This window comes from Nilaparvata lugens, chromosome 5, assembly GCF_014356525.2.
Source record: "Nilaparvata lugens isolate BPH chromosome 5, ASM1435652v1, whole genome shotgun sequence".
In the NCBI taxonomy this organism is placed as follows: Eukaryota; Metazoa; Arthropoda; class Insecta; order Hemiptera; family Delphacidae; genus Nilaparvata; species Nilaparvata lugens.
In genome coordinates this window covers 66,100,247-66,125,028 of record NC_052508.1, presented here as the reverse complement: position 1 = coordinate 66,125,028, position 24,782 = coordinate 66,100,247, and the positions used below count along the sequence as shown (strand labels likewise).

At 34.6% G+C, this 24,782-nt stretch overlaps 1 protein-coding gene across 1 annotated transcript; it reads left to right on the top strand.

The window, feature by feature from the left end:
* Positions 1–282: 282 nt before the first annotated feature.
* LOC111055137 (replication factor C subunit 1) lies at positions 283–23,448 on the top strand. Its single transcript, XM_039429584.1, has 14 exons — positions 283–475; positions 1,638–1,784; positions 3,391–3,483; positions 4,397–4,525; positions 5,165–5,318; positions 8,058–8,322; positions 12,183–12,369; positions 14,703–14,851; positions 15,062–15,179; positions 15,886–15,974; positions 16,149–16,329; positions 18,603–18,739; positions 19,799–20,331; positions 22,821–23,448. Exons 1-14 carry the CDS (start codon positions 283–285, stop codon positions 23,050–23,052), a joined length of 2,607 nt encoding a protein of 868 aa, XP_039285518.1. The 3' UTR covers positions 23,053–23,448.
* Positions 23,449–24,782: the final 1,334 nt, after the last annotated feature.

The following is a 24,782-nucleotide window of genomic DNA, read 5'->3' as shown; positions in this document are numbered from 1 at the left end:
GGAACAGTGGCAACACCTCTGGTGAATGACAATTTAGGGGAGAAAGAAAGTTCGGAAAGATTGTAGAAGTTGAAATGTGGCAGAGAAAAGGAACAGTTTGTTCAGTTACTATTCGAAAGTTGATAAAAGTGTGATAAACAAGGAGAGAACGTCGGAGAAGATTAGAGTACAAGCACTTGTGCATACTCCGCCCATGGAAACGTCGATCCTCGTCGAATCACACTCCGTCTTCGTCTGCTAAAGCATCGTTGAAGAAAAGTTTATTCGTCTGCAAAGGGAATGATGAAAGCTTCCGATGCCATCGAGGTTGTAAGTTCGGAGGAAATAGTGCAATCTGGGACACTGAATGCCGAAAACAGCTGTGATACGAGTGCCACGTTATTGAATGATAGTAATAGTTGTGTTGCGGCTGAATTGGACGTGAAAACTGTTCATGATTGGAAGATAAAAATCAACTCTAAACTCACAAAATCAGGTAATATTCCATTTTTTGAATTTTGAATGTTTACAGTTGGCCGAACTTATTAAAAACTTTCTATTTCCAATTTCCTTGATACTTTTTTCACAGTCAGCTACGCGAAATTCGATCAATGTTATTTGATTGAGCTTACTTAACTCGATCATTCATTAAGGGCCGGTTTCCGAGCTCGGGATTTAGGTGAGTTCTAGACTTTGAGCAGCTGGAATCACAAAATTGGCTTTCCGAAACGGGGCATAGTCGCAGTAAATAGTTGCAGCAAAGTAAATCATTATTTTTCTCATTTCTATGATTGGGGAAACGTTTTTCCTTGATGAAATGAAACATTCCTAAATAATTAAAAATAGCTAGCTGAAACTTAACTCTATTTTCTCTTTATTCTATCTTGGGTTCAATTTTCTAGTTTTTTGAAATTTAATTTAAACCTGACTTTGACTACGACTACGCCCCGTTTCGGAAAGCCAATTTTCTGACTCCAGCTGTTCTAAGTCTAAAACTTGGCTAAATCCCGATCTTGGAAACCTGCCCTAAGAATCTGAAGAGTGCCTCATCAACATCAAAATTGTGATGACTTTCTCTATGTTATCGAGACACTTTTGATGTCCGTACTTTCTCTCTACATGTCCGTACTTTCTCTCTACATGTCCGTACCACAGCAGTCTTTTTTCTTGTATTTTATTTAATATTTCTGTAATCTTCATTCTGTTTCTAATCATTTCATTTGGGATTCTATTCCTTCTAGTTACACCGCAACTCCACCTCAGCATCTTCATTTCAGTGACCTCCAATCTTTATTCTTTATTGATTCATACAATAAGTACATCAATAAAATTATTGATAGATTACTTTATTTATGTAGATTACAATATATACTGGCTTATACACTTATATAAAATAGCTTACAATATATGTAAGCTATATTACAATATAAATGATAGGGAGAGAAAAAAATAATGTAACCTTGTGCTATCCCTCTCCCAAATTTAGATAAGGTTACACATAGTCCGAAATAGGTTAAATCTTGTAGTCTGTGTTCATGGGCCTTTCCAATTGCCCAGGTCTCCGCTCCGTATGTCAACGCGGGCCACACAACTGTTATAAAGATTTTCCCCTTAATTTATTATCTCTCATGTTGCATTATTATTCCAATATTTTTCAGATTCTGTGAGTACAGAAGATACGCTTGATAATGAAAATGAACCACCCAATTCGAATACCAACAATGCATCTGATACACTTTCCAAGAACGATTTCAACAAGCTGTTGTCAAATAAAAGAACACGAAAACCTAATCCAAAGTACTCAGGTTTGTGCATTATCATTTTTGTTATCTTTGAGTCAAATTAGTGGAATATTTTAGTAGTAGTAGTATGGTACAGAGAACAGATATACCAACAATGCATCTGATACACTTCCAAGAACGATTTCAACAAGCTGTTGTCAAATAAAAGAACACGAAAACCTAATCCGAAGTACTCAGGTTTGAGCATTATCATTTTGTTATTTTTGAGTCAATCTAGTGGAATAATTTAGTAGTAGTATGTACAGAGAACAGATATACCAACAATGCATCTGATACACTTTCCAAGAACGATTTCAACAAGCTGTTGTCAAATAAAAGAACCGAAAACCTAATCTAAAGTACTCGGGTTTGTTCATTATCATTTTTTTATCTTTGAGTCAAATCTAATGGAATATTTGTAGTAGTAGTAGTAGTATATACAGATAGTAGTTGTAAATACATCAACAAGAAAGATTCAACAAAACTTATCCTGGAAGGTATACTTGAGATGTAGTATAGCCGTGAGTTTATAAATGACCCTTCGACTCCCACCAAATGAGATTTAACTCTGCATTTTTTAGGGTGGGGGAAGAGTTTGGTCAGTTTTCTCTCTGCAGCCGGTACCCCCACTTCTAACAATTTCTAAATTGGCCGTGTATGAATGGAGTGCATATTCAGTGGAGGAGTTCAATGAGTATTACCATAGAGAAATAATAGCATAAGTAGATATCCCATGGTAGAGGACGTTTATGTCGCAACTTTTACTGTTATCTCAAGCTGATAGTCCACGTAGTTCTTTCCTGTGAAGCTTTATGACGCTGGTAGTCTCTCATATTGTGCCGTTCATACACTCTTACCCGGTCAAAACGGTAAAAATCGACAGTAATCGGCTTGAGATAACAGTAAGAGTTGCGACATAAACGCCCTATACCATGGGATATCTACTTACGCTATTGTTTCTCTATGTTATTACAGACCTCAAGTTGGAGGATTAAGAAGGTAGCACACATTTTCTTGTTGTGTAAACTTGACAAATCCATACACCTCTTTTGTAGGAGGTCAGTGGATGAAATTAAATAAATGAATAGATTCTGAGTGAGAGGGGAAGATGTGTGAGAGAGACATTCCCACCCCTACATCCCTACCACGCCAACAACTCTTTCACCGTTTGAGGGGTTGAGGTTCATGTTATAACTCACAGCCTATACTCTGTAACAGGGTCTATTAATTCTACTGGTATCTGTGTTAATTATATGAGATCTTGTGAATTAAACTAGCTGTAGCTATGAATGTATAATTTTTAATTAAGCATTTCTACAGTTCATACTGACTGCACTAATATATTAAGCTGGCTACAAACTTAACTACACTATATTATTGTCTCTTTTCTGTTTTGGGCTGCTTGTAATTAAAATAGAAATACAAATCTCAGTACCCTTTTAAATTATTTTATCACATCATGTTTCGGACATTAATGCCATTTTCAAGTCACTAAAATTCAATTTAAATGTGTACTGAAATATGTATTTATATTTAGCTACACTAGTATATGAGAAGATTAAAATTTTTCAAACATCTCATATGAAAATCGACATTCAATTTTATTTCAAACTTTCGTTTCATTTTTCAGAAACTGTTGATAAGAGTGAAAAATCCAACGAAACCACCACGAATAAAGTGAAAAATATCAAGAGACAATCGAAATTGAAGAAATCTCCTCCTTGTAAGTAGCGCGATTAAAAAAATACTAGTAATAATGAAAATAATCGTCTCGCGTAGATAATGATAATTTGATTATGATCAGCTCAAGTGGGTGCTGTAGACTGGCGTAGCCTTTGAAAATGTTGGGCAACTTGTTATTCTGGTATGATGCTGCCTTTCAAAAAAGTTTGAATATTGTTGATTGTACAGAAATTTTAATTTATGTAAAATCGTTTAACAGCCTAACTTAGTGCCGTTTGCACAAAAGCCGGTTAAATTTTAATCGTGATTAATTTTACGAGAACCAACCAGAGGAGCCTTATTTCCGAAAAAGCCTTCTCTGATTGGTTCTTTTAATATTAATCACGATTATAATTCAACCGGCTTTTGAGCAACCGGGCCTTACTGCTTCAGTTCGGTATTTAAAGAACTGATTGTCAGCACAATTTCTTAAAACATTCAAAACTATTAACTTGTATCATAGAAAAACAATAGCGTAAGTAGATATCCCATGGTATAGGGCGATTATGTCGCAACTTTTACTTTTATCTCAAGCCGATTACTGTCGATTTTTACTGTTTTGACCGGGTAAGGGTGTATGAACGCACAATATGAGAGACTACCAGCGTCATAAAGCTTCACGGGAAAGAACTTCGTGGACTATAGGCTTGAGATAACAGTAAAAGTTGCGACATAAACGCCCTATACCATGGGATATCTACTTATGCTATTGTTTCTCTATGCTTGTATCAAAATGTATGAAAATATTGAAAGATTAAACTTATAAAATTTATAAAAAAGCAGCTGCTACTCCGTAGCGAAAAATCAATTTTGAATTTGAAAATTTTTAATTTTGGATGGACGTGAGTATAAAATGTTGCATGCAGTCATTCAATTTTAACCGATCAACTAATATGACTATGTTTATTTTTCAGGTCCAACAATTGATTTAGATGAATCCTCAAACGATTCAGTTTGTGAAGCAAGAGTTGTTAGGGAATCTAATGCCAACAAAAATTTAAATAAAAATGCTAAAATAAGTAGTATCAACGGAAAGTCGGCAGGTAAAAGTATCCCTTATTTTCTTTATTTAGCTCATTTTTAATTAGAATTTATTGACCGAGCGAAGTAAGGTCTAAGATTCAAGTCGACGGTTCGGCATTTCTCTTTAATGTTAAAATGTTTATATGTTGCGCATTTACGGCGAAACGCGGTAATAGATTTTTATGAAATTTGACAGGTATGTTCCTTTTTTAATTGCGCGTCGACGTATATACAAGGTTTTTTGAAATTTTGCATTTCAAGGATAATATAAAAGGAAAAAGGAGCCTCCTTCATACGCCAATATTAGATTAAAAATCAGACTATAGAACTATTCATAATAAATCAGCTGACAAGTGATTACACATGTGTGGAGAAGCCAGTCTATTGCTGTATTTCCATAAGGTCTATAGTTTCAATCAGGTACTAGTGGATGAAAATACTGCGTGAGGTCTACTGTTCACAGAACTACTAGTATTGTTCTTGTAATGAAAATTGATATTATTCATGAAATATTTTATAGAACTGAATATAGTTGGAGATTGGCTTATTGGACTCCAACAATTAGTGTTACCGTGTTTTTGGTGTATTTATATTATTACTCACATATCAACTTGAAATTAACTTGTATTCTATTCATTTTTTTCTTATTATTTCAACAGGATTGATGGCAAAGTTCCTAGGAAAAAGCTTGGTCACACCGAAGGAAACCGTTTCAAAAATCGTGAAAGTCGATCCCTCGGTTTTGATAGCTCGACAAAAGTTCTTGAAAAGCGGTTTGCCTGATGACTTCCGCCAAAAAATTGCTAGTCAAATGTAAGTTTTTAGCTTCTTCATTTTCTACTTCTTTTGCTGTGTCTGATCACTACCTCCGTAAACAAAGCCGTAGTGCATTCGTGTGACGTCAGCACAGGTAGGGCTCCTACACCAATAAAAATTCGTTGATTTCAGCTGATCTATATCAGCTAGTGTTTTTTTATTGGTGTAGGAGCCCTACCTGTGCTGACGTCATACGGATGCACTATGGCTTTGTTTACAGAGGTAGTGGTCTGATGCCTACATGAGTTCGAGCTTGTGCTTGGATAATGAGATGGATGATGATGAGTGATGGACCTACAGCTTAAGGTGGGTTCCAAACCACCGGGAAGCGATTTTTGAAGTTATAAAAACATATTTAGAGGAGCCATTTGGAGACTCTTCGAGTGGTCACCTTACAACGGAAGTAGTAAGCGTATGGATCTTAACTTATCTTATAGATATCATATATAATTAAGAACAAACTGTTGCCTTCAGCTCCAAAGTAACAATAGCCATATAGAAGAGATAACATAAGAAGATATCCCATTGTATAGGTCGGTTTGAAATTTGAAACATTAACGACCTAGACCATGTGATATCTTTTGCTATCTTTTATCTATGTTATTACATAGTTGTATGTATTGTGAGTAATGTGTGTTTATCCATTGAATATCTAGGCACCGAGATCCGCTCCGGAGTACAAACGCATAGAAACATAAAAGCATAGTTTATATTTATTTATTTATTTATTGATAAACAGAACATAATTCTTTAAAAATGATTGGGGAAGGACTAACAGGCACTGCTCAAAACTGTTTCTTCCCCGAATTAAGATTTATACACTATAAATAGTCCAAAAGTAGGTTATGTTCCATACACTTGAATTCAGATCCAATTCTCAGTCCAAACATTTGAAAACAGAAAAGTTCGAATTTAGATTGTTTACAAACCAAATTGAATAAAAAAATAACACTCACTAACCACTTAAAACTGTAAAATAATGTTTATCTTTGAAAATTTTGAAATACTTTAATTTAGAATGATATACTATGTTTGCTACAATATGTGTTAATATAAATTTAAAATGATGGATCTTGAATAAAATCATATCGTTGGTCATGTCAACAAATCAGATATTTTTATCAAGTCGATTGAAATTTGTGGATGATATTTCTCGTGAGATAAGCTGATTGATTGCAATAGTTCAACAGCCGAACATACTTCTATCTTACTCCCACACACCCACTCGCATCTTCCATTATCGACAGACGACGAAATTAGCAGCTGTTTTTCCAAGGATAAATAATTATTATCCTTTTCATGTCCATGAGACCTAGTGCAATCGAATTTTTATGTCATAAACCTACTATGTTTCAAATTTCGTAAAAATCGTTAGAGCTGTTTTCGAGATACGTTGGACTTGAATAAATATATACAGAAATTGCTCGCTTATGCACAGCATCAATTCTGATGGACCTCACCAAAGCTTTTGAGTCGGTGTCTCATAATATACTTCTTCAGAAGCTGCATTCATGTGGGGTGACTGGTAGATATCTGCAGTGGATGCGTTCATATATTTCAAATAGAAGGCAGTTCGTGACAGTTAGAAGAAGAACTTATGATACCTTCAAATCAAGATTTCAACTTGAAATCTTCAAATCTGAACTTAGAAGGGTGACTCGAGGCGTTCCCCAGGGATCTATTTTAGGCCCTATCCTCTTCATTATCTACTTGAAAGACCTCCCTTCAGTTTTGAACCTACAAATACCTCGAAATTCACATGTGCAGCTGTGTATGTATGCTGATGACACTACGCTTAATGTAGCTGGTGACAACGAGGAAGAACTTGAAGAACGCACTAATTTAGGTCTGCTTCAGCTTGACAAATTCTTCAAGGATCATTGCTTGAGACTGAATCCAACTAAATGTGAGGCTATAAAGTTTTCAGCTGGAATTCGTGAGGATGAGGAGACTGAATTCACTGTTGATGGTCACGTACTTCAGGAAACCTCAAACTCAAAGTTCCTGGGTTTGACAATAGACCAACGATTGTCTTGGAAGTCACATGTGGATAGCATATTGAAGAAGCTGAACTCTGGCCTCTATTCACTCAGGGTATTGTCGAATTATTCAAGTCAGGCTACACTGAGAACCATCTACTTTGCAAACATTCATTCTCACCTAGCGTTTGGAGTAGGACTCTATGGAGGAACATCTCTTGAAAACTTGAAAAAATTTATTCACAGTTCAGAAAAAAGCAGTCAGAATCATATTGAAGTTAGGTTTCAGAGAGTCTGTGAGAGAAAAATTTAAAAGCCTCAACATATTGACAATTTTATGGACTGTACATAATGGAATGTATTCTGACATTGAAATTTAAAAATGAAGAATATGTTACCCACCGGTATCATACACGCTCAAGGAGAACATATGCACTTCATCAGCACAGGAGACACTTCTTTGAAAAACGGCCATCATACATGGGAGCAAAGTTCTTCAACAAGCTGCCGATTGATGTCAGAGAGAAGGAGGGTGCAGACTTCAAGAGAGAACTGAAGAGATATTTAATTTCTATGAGCCTGTACTCAATTCAGGAGTATCTAAATTGAATTGTTGTTAATGTTGAAGTTCTTTGACCTCTTTTACTGTGACGTTATTTATATTGTATTGATGCAATGATGAATAAAGAATTATTTGATTTGATTTGATTTGATTTAATATAATAGGCTTATTACAATTTTCACTAATATTTTTCAGTGATGAAAACATTCCCGACCCTCCGCCTTTCCCCAGTGTGAGTCACATACAGCAGCGTGATCCTATGCGCCTTATATGGAATATTCCTGAGCCTCAACTGCTGAAGTTAGGACCTTCGCCCACCATTGACCTCGAATTGTCCTCTGATTGGCAGAGCCTATTTCCGGATTCTCAAAGTGACTCATCCGAGCACTCAGACAATGGGGAGCCCATCAAGAAGATAAGAAACAAATCGTTCATCAAAGATTTCCTTCGAACGAAAGCTGTAAGTATTCAACTTTTTCCAGTTGCATTATCAACTCCATGCTCGAAAGCGGGGTATTTCTCAACATTTTGAAGATTGCCGAGGTACTTCCACTTTTCAAAGAGGGCAGTAAACATGACATTAACAATTATAAACCTATTTCGTTATTGACTATTTGACCGAGCGAAGTGAGGTCTAAGATTCAAGTCGACGGTTTGGCATTTCTCTTAATGTTTAAATGTTTATATGTTGCGCATTTACAGTGAAACGCGGTAATAGATTTTCATGAAATTTGACAGGTATGTTCCTTTTTTAATTGCGCGTCGAAGTATATACAAGGTTTTTGGAAATTTTGCATTTCAAGGATAATATAAACGGAAAAAGGAGCCTCCTTCATACGCCAATATTAGGGTAAAAATCAGACTATAGAATTATCATAAATCAGTTGACAAGTGATTACACAGATGTGTGGAGATGCCAGTCTATTGCTGTATTTTCATAAGGTCTGAAGTTTCAATCAGGTACTTGTGGATGAGTATACTGCGTAAGGTCTACTGTTCACAGAACTACTAGTAGCTCTTATTAGACTTGTAACTTACCTCTCTGAACATAATCTACTTTCACAAAACCAGCATGGATTTGTAAAGAACAGGTCAACTAGTACAGCCTTCATCGAGGTTTTTGAAAGTATAATAAAATATATTGAAGGTGGCAACTACACTTCTAGAGTAATGCTCGACCTCACTAAAGCATTCGAGTGTGTAGATCATGAGTTGCTTTTGGAAAAATTAACTGGGCTTGGTTTAAGAGGGAAAGTGTATGATTTAATAAGGTCTTACCTTTCTGATCTGTATCAGTATGTTTCAATTCATGGTAGTCACATAGAAACAGCTTCAAACCTAATCAGATTATCATCTGGGGTACCACAGGGATCTATTCTGGGACCACTTCTCTTTATACTGTACATAGATGACATCTGTTCACTTGTTCCTCTTAATAAACTTACCTTATATGCAGATGACACATCTTTGATTTTTTCACATAAAAACTTGAATGAGATGGAGATTAATTGTAACTTGATACGCAATTGAGTCGTACAATTTTTCAACTCACTTTCCCTCACAGTTAACTCAAAGAAGAGTAGTTTCATTGATTTCAGCCGAAAACAAAACGCTTTTGAATCTCATTTGTACATAGGGGACGATGTTATTAGCAATACAGATTGTGTAAAATTACTTGATTTGAAATTTGATTCAAAATTTGCATGGGAAGTGCATGTAAATTTTATTATCGACAAGGCCAGTAAAGGCTTATTTGTTATCAGAAACATTGTGAAACTTGTTCCAATGTCAGTTTCTAGAATGAAATATTTTTCACTGTTCTATTCACATGTGACTTATGGCATAGAGTTTTGGGAAGCACAGCAGAGTTACACTTTCTAAAAATATTCAGACTACAAAAAAGAGCAATCCGCTACTTGTCGGGGCTGAAGTCCAATTATTCTTGTGAACAGGCTTTTGTTGACTTAAATATACTTACGCTACCATCAATTTATATCTTCAAACTGTTCATTTTCACTCACAAATATTTATCTGATCTGAATACAATTGCTGATATCTACACTTATGATAACAAAGGGAGGAATAAACTGTGTTTGAGACCACACCGATTGCAGCTGTACAAGAAAATGCCCTCTCATATTGGAGCGGAGTTGTTTAATGATTTACCCACTGAGCTGCAGTCCTTGTCAGATATCTGAATTTTTAAGAGTAAAGTGTATAAATTCCTTGTTTCAAAAGCCGACTACAGTGTGAAGGATTTTGGTGGTAGAAGGTAGCGTAGATTGTAAGTACTCTAGTCTTCATAACTGTCTTCCATGTTTGCTTTTTTATTGTGATTATTATTGTGAACTAGAGACTTATTGTTTCTTATTACGATCAGACGTTTTTCAACTGTGTACTGTGTTTACTGTGTTGTATAAACTGTGTTGCATCCTACTGTTCCTGTGCAAATACAGATATAATAATAAGAACATCAGCTGATGAAAAATGAAATGCACGCGGCGCAGAAGTCTGTAAGCAACTTAAGGTCAATCTCAGTTTGAACAAGCTGTTCGATTAAACCTGGATTAAAACGCATCCTCAAGTGATCGTGGTTTAGCGTTAAACCTAGATGATGCTTATGGCCCTAATTTGTAAGGCTCAACTCACACTTACGCGATTCAAGTCGAGAAGAGACTGCGACTCTAGTCTCTTCTCGACGCAGCATGTGCTTTCAAATGGTGACACTCAGACCAGTCGATTCTAGTCTCCGCGACTGTGAGACTGAGTCGAGCGTCGACTCGACGTGTTGGTCGAGCCTCGACTTGAGTTGCGTAGTACCATAGAGAAACAATAGCGTTAGTAGATATCCCATGGTATAGGGCGTTTATGTCGCAACTTTTACTGTTATCTCATACCGATTACTGTCGATTGTTGTCGATATTTACTGCTTTGACCGGGTAAGAGTGTATGAAAGGTACAATATGAGAGACTACCAGCGTCATAAAGCTTCACGGGAAAGAACTACGTGGACTATAGGCTTGAGATAACAGTAAAAGTTGCGACATAAACGCCCTATACCATGGGATATCTACTTATGCTATTGTTTCTCTATGGTAGTACTGTGCATTTTTAATGAAAGTGAGGTTATGTCTGATTGAAGTGATGTTTTATCATTTTAGATAAGACAATAATAAGAACTAGATAAGACAATATATTCATAATAATTATTATAAAATTTGTTACATGCTAAGTAGTGACGAATTAGATCTTATATTTAGGGTTAGAAAATGGAGTAGCATGGAACTGAAGTAGTGTCAATGAGCAAGAAAGTCATAAGGTCGAGAGACTGGAGTCGTACGACTTGAGTCGAGGTAGTGTGAGTTTAGCCAAGAATTTAAGTTCGAATGATTTAATATAACTTGTTGTAAAGTGAACTGAACATTCCCCTGCAACCCTCCAAACTTCGCCACATCAGCAAATAATAAAAGCACCTTTTGTTAGTGGAAATACTGTGGTATGGTATACTATAGTGAGGTCCACGTTATAATGACAGTATTTGATCAACTTTGGTTTTGCTATCCTTGTCTATCATTCGACAAAGCCAATTATATTTTTGACAGTGTAGAAATATAATTAATTAATACAGAGAATCGGCATCGCTATTCTTTTATCTTTATCCACTGCCATTATAACGTGGACCTCACTATATGTGTGTTCTGGTATACAATGACCATCAGTAAACAATAATTTTCAACCATGCTTGACTTGGATGAGGTCCACGTTATAATGACAGTATTTGATCAACTTAGGTTTTGCTATCCTTGTCAATCATTCGACAAAGCCAATTATATTTTTGACAGTGTAGAAATATAATTAATTAATACAGAGAATCGGCATCGCTATTCTTTTATCTTTATCCACTGCCATTATAACGTGGACCTCACTATTAGTGTGTTCTGGTATACAATGACCATCAGTAAACAATAATTTTCAACCATGCTTGACTTGGATAAAGTATTGAATGGCATTGCAAAAGATAATCTACTGATGCATTGCCTAAATTATCTTTGAATTTATTTAATCATTCAGAATTACACAACTTACAGAGAAGTACCACAGGCTTACGCCCAAAACGGTTCCAATTCTAATTTATACAACAGTCCAAATGTAGCTAGGCTATGTGTCACTTCAATATTCTTCAATTGCACACTCAATTTACAATTCAAAACACACAAAAATTATTTTTAAATTAGAAAATAATTCTAAATTGAATTGAATTAGTTACAAATAGTAATTGTTCAGAACTAATCCTCAATATATTGTTTCATAATTTTCTAGAACACTCAGCAGTCAGTCAACGATCGGTGGGCTTTGATGAAAAAGTTGAAGAGCTCTGGTGTTGACTCAGCATGCTGGACGGATATCTACAAGCCGAAAGCCAGTAACGACATACTGGGCAACAAGAGCTGCGTTGAAAGATTCAAAGTGTGGCTGGAAACTTACAAAAATACCGCTGTCAAACAGAGTAAGTCAATGAAAATTCGCCAACTTTTTCAAACTAAAAACATTTAGGGCCGGTTTCCGAGCTCGGGATTTAGGTAAGTTCTAGACTTTAAACAGCTGGAGTCAGAAAATTGGCTTTCCGAAACGGGGCGTAGTCGTAGTCATAGTCAAAGTCACGTTAAAATTAAATTTCATAAAAAACTAGAAAATTGAACACAAAATAAAATAAAGAGAAAATAGTGTAAAGTTCCAGCTATTTTGAATTAATTAGGGAATGTTTCATTTCGTCAAGGAAAAATGTTTTCAATTATAGAAATGAGAAAATAAAGACTTCATTTCTATAATTGGAATCGTTTTTCCTTAACGAGTTGAAACATTCCTAAATAATTTAAAATAGCTGAAACTTTATACTATTTTCTCTTTATTTTATTTTTTTTAATTGTCTAGTTTTTCGAAATTTAATTTAAACTTTGACTACGACTACGCCCCGGAAAGCCAATTTTCTGACTCCAGCTGTTTAAAGTCTGGAACTTAGCTAAATCCCGAGCTCAGATACCGGCCCCAAGTGTCACCTTTTGCAAGTACTCATGTATGGAAATCCATAAATAATTAAGATTTATACAAATAAAATCATATAAATTTGTAGTTTATTCATTATTGCATGAACAGTGTTTATCCATTCGTTGATTGTTATAAGGATACTTCAGGCTAGGCCAGAGCTTCACACTAATATAGTCAATATTGTTCTATATTAAATAAACTTTTGAAATGGCACAACATGCATATGTCCATAAACGTCAGTATGTGATTCAACTTTTTCTCTAAAACCAAAGAGTTTTCGAGCATTCATTGTATTTAAAAATGATCTATTATTCCAACTTATATTTTTATTTTGATAATTATGATTATTTCAAAAATGATGTAACATCCAATTGCCGTTGTACCATTTAACATGTTTCAACGTTTCACCTTTCAGTTTAATCATTATCATAATATTTTTTCATTCCCAGAAGCTCATTGGTGTTTCAAAAAATTTCACAGCACCATTGTATAGATATCCATAGTATAAAATATGTAATATCTTTATAATTTATAATATCTTTATCATGAATTATTTTGATGTGATTCCACCACCTTCCTTTTTTTTGCCATGTTATTCAATAGAATCTATTGAAATAAGAAGTTACCATTTTTCATCTCTAATTTTGATGCAATGACGACACGGGTTTAAAAATCATTTGACCTTGGAGAAGAGAACTTTTTAACTTTGCGAAGTACCGGGTGCGTCAGTGAAACTTCCTTTTTTAAAGTGAACGACATTCAGTCAGCTGATGTCGTAGTAGAGCAAATTTGGTCTCGTTAGAGAGGTCAGACTGTAAAGTTTTCTTCCCGACGACGTTCAGTCACCATCATGCATTGGAACAATGTGAAGCGTGCATTTGCCGTTCAGACTTTTTTCGAGCGGATGTTCTGTGATCAGAAACCATCGCGCATTTTGAAATCGATTTAATTTAGCCCCTTTGGCTACTGTCCCGCACCGGAAATCAATTGTTACGTGGTTCACTTTGTTGAGACAAACTGCAAGTGCGACAAGACGAAGAACTAAAGTCCCTCGGTCCATTAGGTCACCTGAGAACATTGAGGTAGCGAGAGTTTCAATGTTGAGATCACCACAGCGTTCTGCGCGCAAACATGCGTCTGCTCTTGGACTTTCCGATCGTTCTATGAGACGAATTCTTTATGATGATCATCATCCACATCCATACAAGATGTTAATTGTGCAGGAACTTTCCGAACATGACTTCTATGGAGGGAACACTTTCCAGAAAGCCTCATCTTAATTAGGAGCGATTTGGAGTAGCCCGATCTCCCTATTTTATCCTTTGTGATTTTTTCTATGGGGGTTTTAAAAATCTCTTGCTTATGTCAACCGTCCAAGGACCTACAAGATTTGAAGACCAATATCAGGGAACATAACGCCTGCAATGCTGGCAGGAGTCATGACAAACGACAGAAATTGGTATACTAAATGTATGGAGAATGGGTGACGTCACCTACCTGATTTGATATTCAAAACTTTGTACATTACAAGAAATAAATAAAAACTTTCTAATCCATACAAAGAGTTCCATTTTACTTTTTAAAAAGGATATTTTGCAGCCGGACCCTATATCTTTAGACTTAGATTGGACATTTTAAAATGAAAGTGTTATATTTTATAATATTTAAAGGAGAGGAACTGATAAAATATTTGAAATAGAAAGCATTCGACGTTGAACAATTTTAAATAATTGACTTCGTTGAACATTTTTGAATAATTGAGTGTATTTTTAAAGTTACTTTTTTCTATTATAGCTGGTGAGGAAGGAAGCAGTGACGATTTTGTGCATTCGAGCGATGATTCTTGCTCCTCGCCCAAAGAACGAATCTGCATTATATCGGGACCAATAGGATGCGGCAAGACCAGCACAGTGTATGCTGTCGCCCAAGAGCTCGGCTATAAGGTGACTATTTTTAACTAAATTTATTTCGTTATCAGATTATCTCAATAAGAAACGAGGAATACAATCCTAGACTTTTCTTCCCAATTTAAAGAAAAACTTCAATGGAAGGCTATGTAAACTTTTTTATTCTCCGACAATTTTACATGGAAAATTGAAATAATTATATAATGGTTCCATTACCTTGTGTTATGTATTGAAAACTGTTTTCAGGTTTTGGAAGTGAATGCCTCGCATAATCGTAACGGGAAAAAAGTAACCGCCGACCTTTCAGAGGCCACACAGTCACATCAAGTCGAGCATGGAAGTTTGAAAGACATTTTCAACAACAGTATGTACAAAAAATTAATAAAAATACAATATTATGTAAAGAAACAGCTGGCATGAAACTAGAGCATTAGAACGTAGAACATTTTTCTATCAATTACATTTTTACGATAATTTATTTTTATCCATTTATTGATTCAGGACACACAAATATCAAAATAATTCATCCCCCAAATTTTGATTCATAAAGTCTAGAAAGAAGGTTATATTTTCACTTTATAGTGATTTTTTTATAAAAGTATATAAAGTTTGTTGAATGAGAATTGATATTGTGGAATTTCTCCGTAATTGAAAACAGTTTTATTATATTGTCACATCCAAATTTATTAGACATAAATGTTTTTTTTCAAAAAAGTAGGCTATATATTTGCATCACGAGAGTTAAGAGTAAGATTGATGAATTTTAGAATAGATGCAAGACATTGAATGACCTATTGAATTTCCATACAAACAATAGTATAAAATTGACGAGACTTTATAGATTATATGTTATTGTAACTCATAAATAAAAATGAACTTTCTTGTGTATCAGAAAAACAAAAGAACCCAGATAAAGCATTTAAAATGCCTTGTATCCAAGGTCATCCAATAAACTTTCACTATAACTTATATTGTAATTAACTCACACTATCTGCTTTCAATAAATAATAATTTTATATTTTTACTTGTTTGTTATACCTAGATCAATAAATTCATCTACCAATTTTCAGGTCGAAAAGTGAAGAAAAAGAAAACCAAGTATAAACCAGTAAAAAGTGATGGTTCTTCTAAGAAGAGATCTTTAATTCTAGTCGAAGACGTAAGTATTCATATTCGCCCTATTATGTTTTAGTGATGGTTTTTGCAAGTATGGGTTCACTTCATCAAGTATTTACATTTACAAAATGTCTTTCATCATTGATAATGATTAACCGAATTGGCGGTACTATATAAACAAAATACTTGATTAAATTATTTACTCTTGTAATTCCAGGCGGACTTACTTTTTGAAGGTTTCGACGAAGGTTTTATCTCTGCAATAGCCGCTCTATCCCTAACCTCGAAACGTCCAATGGTATTCACTGTCAACAACAAAAAGCCTCAACACTTTTCGAAATTCGTCAGGCCATCCGATCTAATGCTGGAGTTCCAGAGGCCGTCTTCAAGTAACCTAGGTTTGTACAGATATAAACTTTTTTTGGTTGCAGGGTAGGTTTTCATGTAGTTGATTTGTAATTTATTACATTAAGGGTCGTTTGCACAGTGAAAGCTTAAACTGATTCAATCAGCGTTGGCTTGAACTCAATTTGAATCACATAATAAAAAATGATATTTGATATAGATTTAATCCAGTTTAAGATGAAATTTAGTTCAAACTGGCACTGTGCAAACCGCACTTAGTATCACCATAGAGAAACAATAGCGTAAGTAGATATCCCATGGTATAGGGAATTTATGTCGCAACTTTTACTGTTATCTCAAGCCGATTACTGTCGATTATTGTCAATTTTTACTGTTTTGTTGGGGTGATAGTGAATGAACGGCACAATTTGAGAGACTACCAGTGTCACACAGCTGCATAAGAAAGAACTACGTGAACTATCGGCTTGGGATTACAGTAAAAGTTGCGACATGAACGCCCTATACCAAGGGATATCTACTTATGCTATCGTTTCTCTATGGTATCACTTTGTCGATTTCTTTACTTGAGTTTTACCACAATAAGAGATGATCGTTTACTGATATAGTGACAGATTGTTGAAGTAAGTAATGCTTATAAAGTTTAGTTTAATTGGCGTGTCATTTGGTATCGCTAAGGCCCGATTTCGCCAAATAAGAAAATTAGGTATGAGCTGCAGTTGTATCTAGTAACATGAATTTAAATTGGTTCTATCATATGATTTTTTGTTGGTTTAGAATTAACTGTTGCTCAAAACAAGTTTTTCGTTTTGGTTGAAATCGGGCCTCAGTGATATTCTTTTAGTTTTTATCACATCAAGGGTGGGCTTTAGCTCGGCCTCTGCGCTCAGGTTCCTCAAACCTTGCAGGGAGTTCTCGTTTTTGTATAATCCTATTTTTCTTTTTTCATTTTATATTGTATTTTATTTTTTTCTTATATAACCATTTTTGTCATTGTAATTATGTTTTTTTTGGACAACTAAAGATTGTCACCTGGTCATATGGGACATATATATGAATCATATTATATTTATCTCATATTGATCAGGATTTTAGAGTTTTAATTTAGAAAAGTTTAATGAACAGTGGTTTTGTCTTTGAACAATTTTTGTCATCGACAGAAAGATTGTTTATTTTATTTGTTGTCAAAATTAATGTAGCTTCTCTTTTGTTTTTAATAACAAATGTGCCGCTTGTGCGACAGATAAAAATATGTACTGAAATGGCTTTCATGTTTGGCATTGACTGAGTTATATTTAATACCCAAAATTTTACTTTTAGTCAGTCAGTGTGTGAGCTCGTTCGTTAGGACTGTGAGTAAAGTCCGGCTGTTCTGGTGAAGGGGATAGATTTTGCTCTTGTTTTATAATACAGTTTTCCTGTCGCAGTTCGGGCAGTTTAAAGAGAATTGTATTATTGAATAGGACGGGATCTGAACCCATTTCATTAGATCAGTTATTTTGATTTTTAATTAATAATTAACGCCGCGAAATACTAGTGGATGCCAAAGTGGGAAGCTATTTCAAAAAGGTAGGTGACTACTGAATCATTGTTCTTAATTTTTTCATAACCACAAACATTGAATCCTCATTAGCAGCAAGCGAGTGTTTCCCCATTAATTCATATAAAATATTGTTTTATAATCAAATTAATCTTGTTCTGTTCAACTGTAAATATGTTAAAGACTCATTAAAGTTCTAGTTATTCTGTTCATTTCTTGTATTCATAGTTCTTTTCCCCTTACATATTGGGTATAGGCATATCTTGCTTACAAGATTTGATTTGATTAGATTTAATTTATGTGTAATGATTCGACGACTTAGGAAGAATACTCCAGGCTCTTATGTGAATATTCAAATTTTTGCAGTCTGCGAACGTGTGAGCGCTACCATGAGAAAGCCTGTATTCTTCCAAAGTCGTCAAATCATTACGCATAAATGAAGACCCACCCCAAGAGATGTGGATCCAAACTTAATATTTTTCCTTCCGATTTGAATTATCTGATAATTTTGGGCTGTGCCTGTTAGTCCTGCCCAATCATTTTAATGATTCGTTTTTGAACTATTATGACGACACTACAGTCTCAAGTGATTCGTTTTCGAACTATTATGACGACACTACAGTCTCATAATAGTTCAAAAACGAATTATTAACTCCTAGTTCGTCATGGATAGCAAAATAGATGAGCATTTAGATGATATGAAATGTGTTCGTGTAGGCCTATCATTGAATAAAATTAATAATGTATCCTCATTTCGTGTGTTGACAGCGTCTTGGCTACAGATGATAGCAATGGCCGAAGGAATACATTTGGATGATGGTCATGCTGAGCTGTTGGCCAATTGGAGCAATAACGATATCCGCAAAAGTCTCGTGCAATTACAGTATTTAGCGCAGTCCTGTGAGGTAATTATCTTCTCCCACATCTATTTGTGTATTGGATCTGATCTTATTTGTTAAATACAGTAGATGTAATTCATATGAATGAATTAGGTTAGATTAGTTTTCTGATCGTTAGGGATTGGAAGCTTCTTGATGGTTGGTTACAACCATCTCTTTCTATACGTTACAGAAGTTCCCTCCTACACACAGACCTGTAGTCTTGTAGGGGGTTTCCTTTATATCTTATTGTACTGTAACTCTCATTTTTGTATGTAACATTCTGAAAAATAAATAGACTGTCAAAAGTAGACTGCCCAGATATTGACTATGGATATTCTTTATGCTTTAATTTTATAGTAGGCCACACCTACTCCTTGGCTCCCTTGTCATTGCTGTGTAATATAGCCCCACCCAATGTAAGACTCAAGGCATACCTGAAGAGAGAATACGAGAAGATTATCGGAGAGCCCAAACTCCCAATTACGCAGGACCTAATACCCCACCCCAACCGTCTCAAGTCTAGGCACCCACCAATGCAGACAGCTTCTCAGTTAATTGCTGAATATTATACAGCCGATAAAGGATGGAATGCATCTTGGGTAGAACTCCTCTGTAATAAGAGACCCAACAGTACAGGTAAATGGTATGACTCTTCCTCGGAAACAATGGTCTCTATCAATCGTTTCCGCACAGGAGTAGGTAGATGCAATTATTGGCGGTCAAAATGGGGCCTGACAGACGATCAAACATGTGATTGTGGGGCGGCAGTACAAACTATGAGGCATATTGCCGAAGAGTGCCCCTTGCGATTTTTCTCTGATGGGGTTGAAGGTGTACATGATGTCAGTGATGACTCTGTGGAATGGCTCAAAGGATTGGATCTAGCTCTGTAATAATTCAAAACATGATAGGTCTTTTTATTTCAATTTGTTATGTGTTATTATTTATATATTTTTTGACGTGAGTAAATAGTACTCTATATCTTTGTGTGTATGATTTGCTGACATAACCATACGATAATTTTATAGTACAATACATGATTGCTACTTGTCTAAAAATTATTTTCAATTTTTTCTATATCAGGAAATAGCAAAATGGCCGAAGTTCATTGATCGAGCTAGGTGGCCTAGCGCTGTGACGAAAGACGACATTTGTGACACAAGAAATGATGTCACAATTAAGGATGGAATCAACATTATGTGTGACATCACAGCTAGAGATGACATCATCACAACTGAAGACAGATTAGAAGAAAGAAGTCAAGTCACGCATAGAAATTACGCCAAGGATGAAATCAAAATTAAGTGTGACATCACAACTAAAGACAACGTCACATCTGACGACTCAACTAGGAATAAAGTCAGTAAATCAGAAATGATCGCCAGTCTGAAATCGCTTGCACGACGCAGCGACTCGCTGTTGATCAGCGATCTGCTAGCGACTCAGTCGCGCGATCCTGGGTGGTCATGTGACCCTTGCCCGCGGCCGCAACGGTGCGTGTGTAGCGACAGCACTGCACTGACAGAAGCAGCCGCGAACTCTGGCGGTCAACTCACCAACTACTTTGTCGAAGATCTCGTCAGGCATGTCGCTACCTGTGTCAGGTCCGATGTCAGGTTAGACTTTCTTTTCATTTATTAATCACGAATTATTATTGATAAATAATTAATTTATTTCAATAATTCTACTTGACAATTTTATTGCATAGAATTACTTTAAAATAATAATAATAATAGTTTTGACACATGATAATGAGATAAATACCCGAATTCTACATTGTTAAAAGACGATCTGGCAACAGATCAAAGCGAGGAATAGCGCTATCCTCTTTGTTGAATGATAGACAAGGATAGCAATACCATTGCTGATCAAACACCGCCATTATAACGTGGACCTTACTATAGAAAGCGGTTCTTAACCAAATATATATTTTTATATTATGCATAACCTACATTTACACTAGTAAAATTTTCAAAAATCGGGTATAAATAGTCAAGGGCTGTGCTAGCTCAAATAATTCTTATAAATTTAAATGAATAAATGACTTATTCATAGATATTACATAGAATTACAAGTACTTTTTTATTTTCTTTGAAAACGACTATATTCAGTGCAAACCTTAGATTGAAACACGGGGCTTTATGGCTGATGTTATTTCAATAGAACAATGGGAGCTTACCCTTGCCGTTTTTAGCTGATTCTATCAAAAATGCCTACGCTCTCTTTTTCGCTCTATCTCGCACACAATTAGCTCACAGGCTCTCTGGATTCTGTGAAACTTGGCAGCGCTGTACTCCATAAGAGCAATGCTGCAAACTATATTCTGCTGAATAAATAATCAGTGATAGTGATTTTAATTTTTCTGCTCAAAATTTTCAAGTTTATTTCAATATTATTGAAACTTTCGGATTGTTTAGTGTTATTTCCGGCTCTTATCAACCCTCCGAAATTCAAAATTCATCAGTCATATCTGGAATACGTATTCTCTGAGTGTTAATCTTTGGTGAAAACTGAAATTTTAAACTTAACCTCACTTTGGACTATTTATGTGCCAAAATCAAGGAATTGAAGAAGTTTTGGGCAATTGCATGTTTCTCTTTCCAAATATCGTGTTTGTGACTGTTCTAATAAATGAATAAATGAATATAGTCCGTGAGATATTACTTTTAACATGAAGAGGGAAATCAGTTTCTCGTTGCACAGTAGACAAAGTAGTGGAGAGGAGTAAGCATGCTGTGCACAATTGGATGCTGACACAAAAGTAGGGAGAATGCTGTTAGGTAGTGAAGGATAGAGTATCGGACCTCTCTGTCTTCAAGTGAGAGTTGTGTTGAAAGTAATATTTCACGGACTGTAAGGTTTACACTAACTTGACTATAGTCGTTCTCAAAGAAAATAGAAAAGTACTAGTAATTCTATGTAATATCTATGAATACGTCATTTATTCATTTAAATTCATAACAATGATTTGAGCGAGCACAGCCCCAAACTATTCCTTCCCCTAATTTTGAAAAATATACTAGTGTAAATGTAGGTTATGCATGATATAAATATATATTTGGTTAAGACCCAGTTTCTAGAAAACTTATTAAATCTAATGAACCATTAAATCTGTAGGTTTAAAGTTTAATGGTCCATTATATTCAATACGTGTCCAAGAAACTGAGTCTAAAAAATAGGAAATAAGATCAGGAACAAAATGTAAGAATTTACACATTTTAGAGATGTACGTTAAAATTGCACTTTTTCGGTACTAGTATTAGTACTTAAATATTGTCTATAAACTGTTATTGAATTGTTAGGTTTATGGGATCATTTTTAGAAAGAGTGTAGCAAAGTTCAATTCAATTTATAATTGCATCCTAATCATTAATCAGACAGAGGATGAGTAAAAAAAGAGCAACCTTGGGAAGGTTCTCAACACATATCACAATCACATTGATAAAATACTTTAATTATATAACAATCACATAAAATATATGTTTTTTAAAACGCAGTCAGTCAAAAGTACCTATGTGCAAGCAATAATAGTATATAGAAATATATACTATGCTTGATGTGCAAGGGCCTGGGTTGAATCAAAGACAAGGAATCACTGTCATTTTTCTTTAGGGTTACTTTTAATATAAATCTCAGTACCATTTTAAATTATTTTGTCACATGTTTCGGACATTTAATGCCATTTTCAAGTCATTTTCTTGAAAATGGTATTAATATCCGAAGCCACTGATAAGGAGGCTGATTGCCTTGTATTGTAACTGTGGATTTCATTATTGCGGGTGAAGTTACAGTTTATACTTGATTTTCTTTCGTATGTTGTACAATAACTAACGAACGCTTTAACCAATCGACTTCAAATTTCGATCTATTCGAAAAGAATGTCCATCTATTCTTGAAACCATTATACAAATCAAGTTCGTTGGCCAACGAAATTGACTCACTCCTTCGTACTTTTTGTAATTTGTAAATTTTAATATGAATATGAATAAACTGAACTGCATAAGCTAATTTTTCCTTCTGTATTATTTTTCATGGAAAATAAATTTCATTTCATATTAGATGATTTCATATTAGAATGCTAATGACATTGATTTATTTCCAACAGGTGTCCCAGTAAACGTTGGAAATCGGACAACAACCTTAAGACAGCTGTACCGTTGATGGTACGCTGTTCACATTCCATGATTCACTCGGACTATTTGCCGACGTTGCGTTTCTTCGGCCATTGCGAGGATTTACGTCTGTCCGCGTATACGCGACGTAATCGCAACTTCAACTATTTGCAAGGATTGGGCGTCAACACTAGCGAAGGACTAACATTTGATGCTTTCTTATAGCATTAACTTAAAATTTAGGCAAGGTTTGTATGTAAATGGTGATTATTTACGTTACTAATAAGATTGTGAGTCTGCGACATAACTTAATTTCTTTTTTAATCCTTTTCTGAAAAGTTTCGACAATTTTTTTTAGACTTTCTATCTATCTATTGGTGTATTATTTGCATAATTCATAACATCATGAGTTTATTACTCGACACAACAAAATTTCCAATACTCAACATAATTTCGAATAACATAAAGTACCAATTTCATGTTATAAAACCTTGTAACGTTTTATTATAAAATTCATATTCCTATGCCAATTTAGGGCCGGTTTCCGAGCTCGGGATTTGGCCAAGTTCTAGACTTTAAACAGCTGGAGTAAGAAAAATGGCTACCGAAACGGAGCGTAGTCGTAGTCATTGTCAAAGTCACGTTTGAATTAAATTTCGAAAAACTAGAAAATTGAACACAAATTAAAATGAAGAGAAAATAGTGTTAATCTTCAGCTATTTTGAATTATGTAGGAATGTTTAATTTCGTCAAGGAAAAACGTTTAATTTAAACGTTCCAATTATAGAAATGAGAAAATGAAAACTGCGACCCGTTTTGGAAAACCAATTTTTTGACTCCAGCTGTTTAAATGCTGGAACTTAGCTAATTCCTGAGCTCGGAAACCGGCCCTCAGGGTTTTGTTTTATGTTTTATTAAAATAGTTTTAGTTTTATTGTGGAAATTGTATAGACGTATTATTAATTTCTTCGCTGTGAATATTATGTTTACTCGGATTTAAGATGATAAAAGTAAATATTTCCAAAAAACAAAAGTTGAGTAATAATAGTAACTTGAGAAAGTAATTGAGATCACATTTTGTGCAATTTTGTCTCACAATCTTATTAGTTTCAAACATTAGGTGTAAGTAGTAATTTGTATTAATTTCTAACAGTTTTTTATTTGATGACAATCTAATTAATAATTTTTCAGTGAACTGTAATATAACATATATTATAATGTTCAGAGTCAAATAGTTCTCTATTTTTTATATTCCTGCAACCCGTAAGGGCTAACAGTCAATGACAGTAATATTGAAATTTATAAAAAGTTTACATCAACATTTACAGTCAACCGTTAACAGTAACCTAAATAATCAATAATCTTTATTCTTGTCATCGAACATTACAAATTTTATAAACAAACGTATTTTGATAAAACCAAGGTATTTTGATAAAACAATTCTTGAGTTTAGGTCTATAGTTCTGGGACCAGTTTTATTAAATTTAGCTTCCAACACGTCCACCAATATTGTATTTTCTTGGTAATTGGACTCAATTTTTATTCGAATTTGACTCTCGTAAAACTATGACATTCTGAAAATTATTAAAATCAAGTTATTCAGATGTAAATTACTTAAAGTTGAATTCCCAAATTTGAGTTTGTGAACTCCGTATAATAATCTTCATTTCTGCCCCTTCCAATAATATTATAGAATTAATTATCATAGCAATTAATATAAAATCAATTCATAATGAAGAATTGTTTTAAAGTGGAATTTTGGTTTGTAAATTTGCATTAAACGACTTTATTTTATTTCTATAGTTTGTTATGTGAATGAATATCTGAGTTGTGTATCGAATTACAAAATCATTAATTGAATAAAATTCAATTATTTTAAAGATCTACTATTTAATTCATAAATTATTTTAATATATCACATCAGAACCTGAATTCTCAGTCTAAAATTTGAAATT

What these genes read in the sequence shown, in the direction of transcription:
- LOC111055137 (XM_039429584.1), top strand. Translation starts at nt 283, where the DNA reads ATGAAAGCTTCCGATGCCATCGAGGTTGTAAGTTCGGAGGAAATAGTG. An exon ending in GAAAGACATTTTCAACAACA is followed by an intron (nt 15,180 to 15,885) that starts GTATGTACAAAA and finishes ACCAATTTTCAG; the next exon opens with GTCGAAAAGTGAAGAAAAAG. An exon ending in ATTTAGCGCAGTCCTGTGAG is followed by an intron (nt 18,740 to 19,798) that starts GTAATTATCTTC and finishes TTTCTATATCAG; the next exon opens with GAAATAGCAAAATGGCCGAA.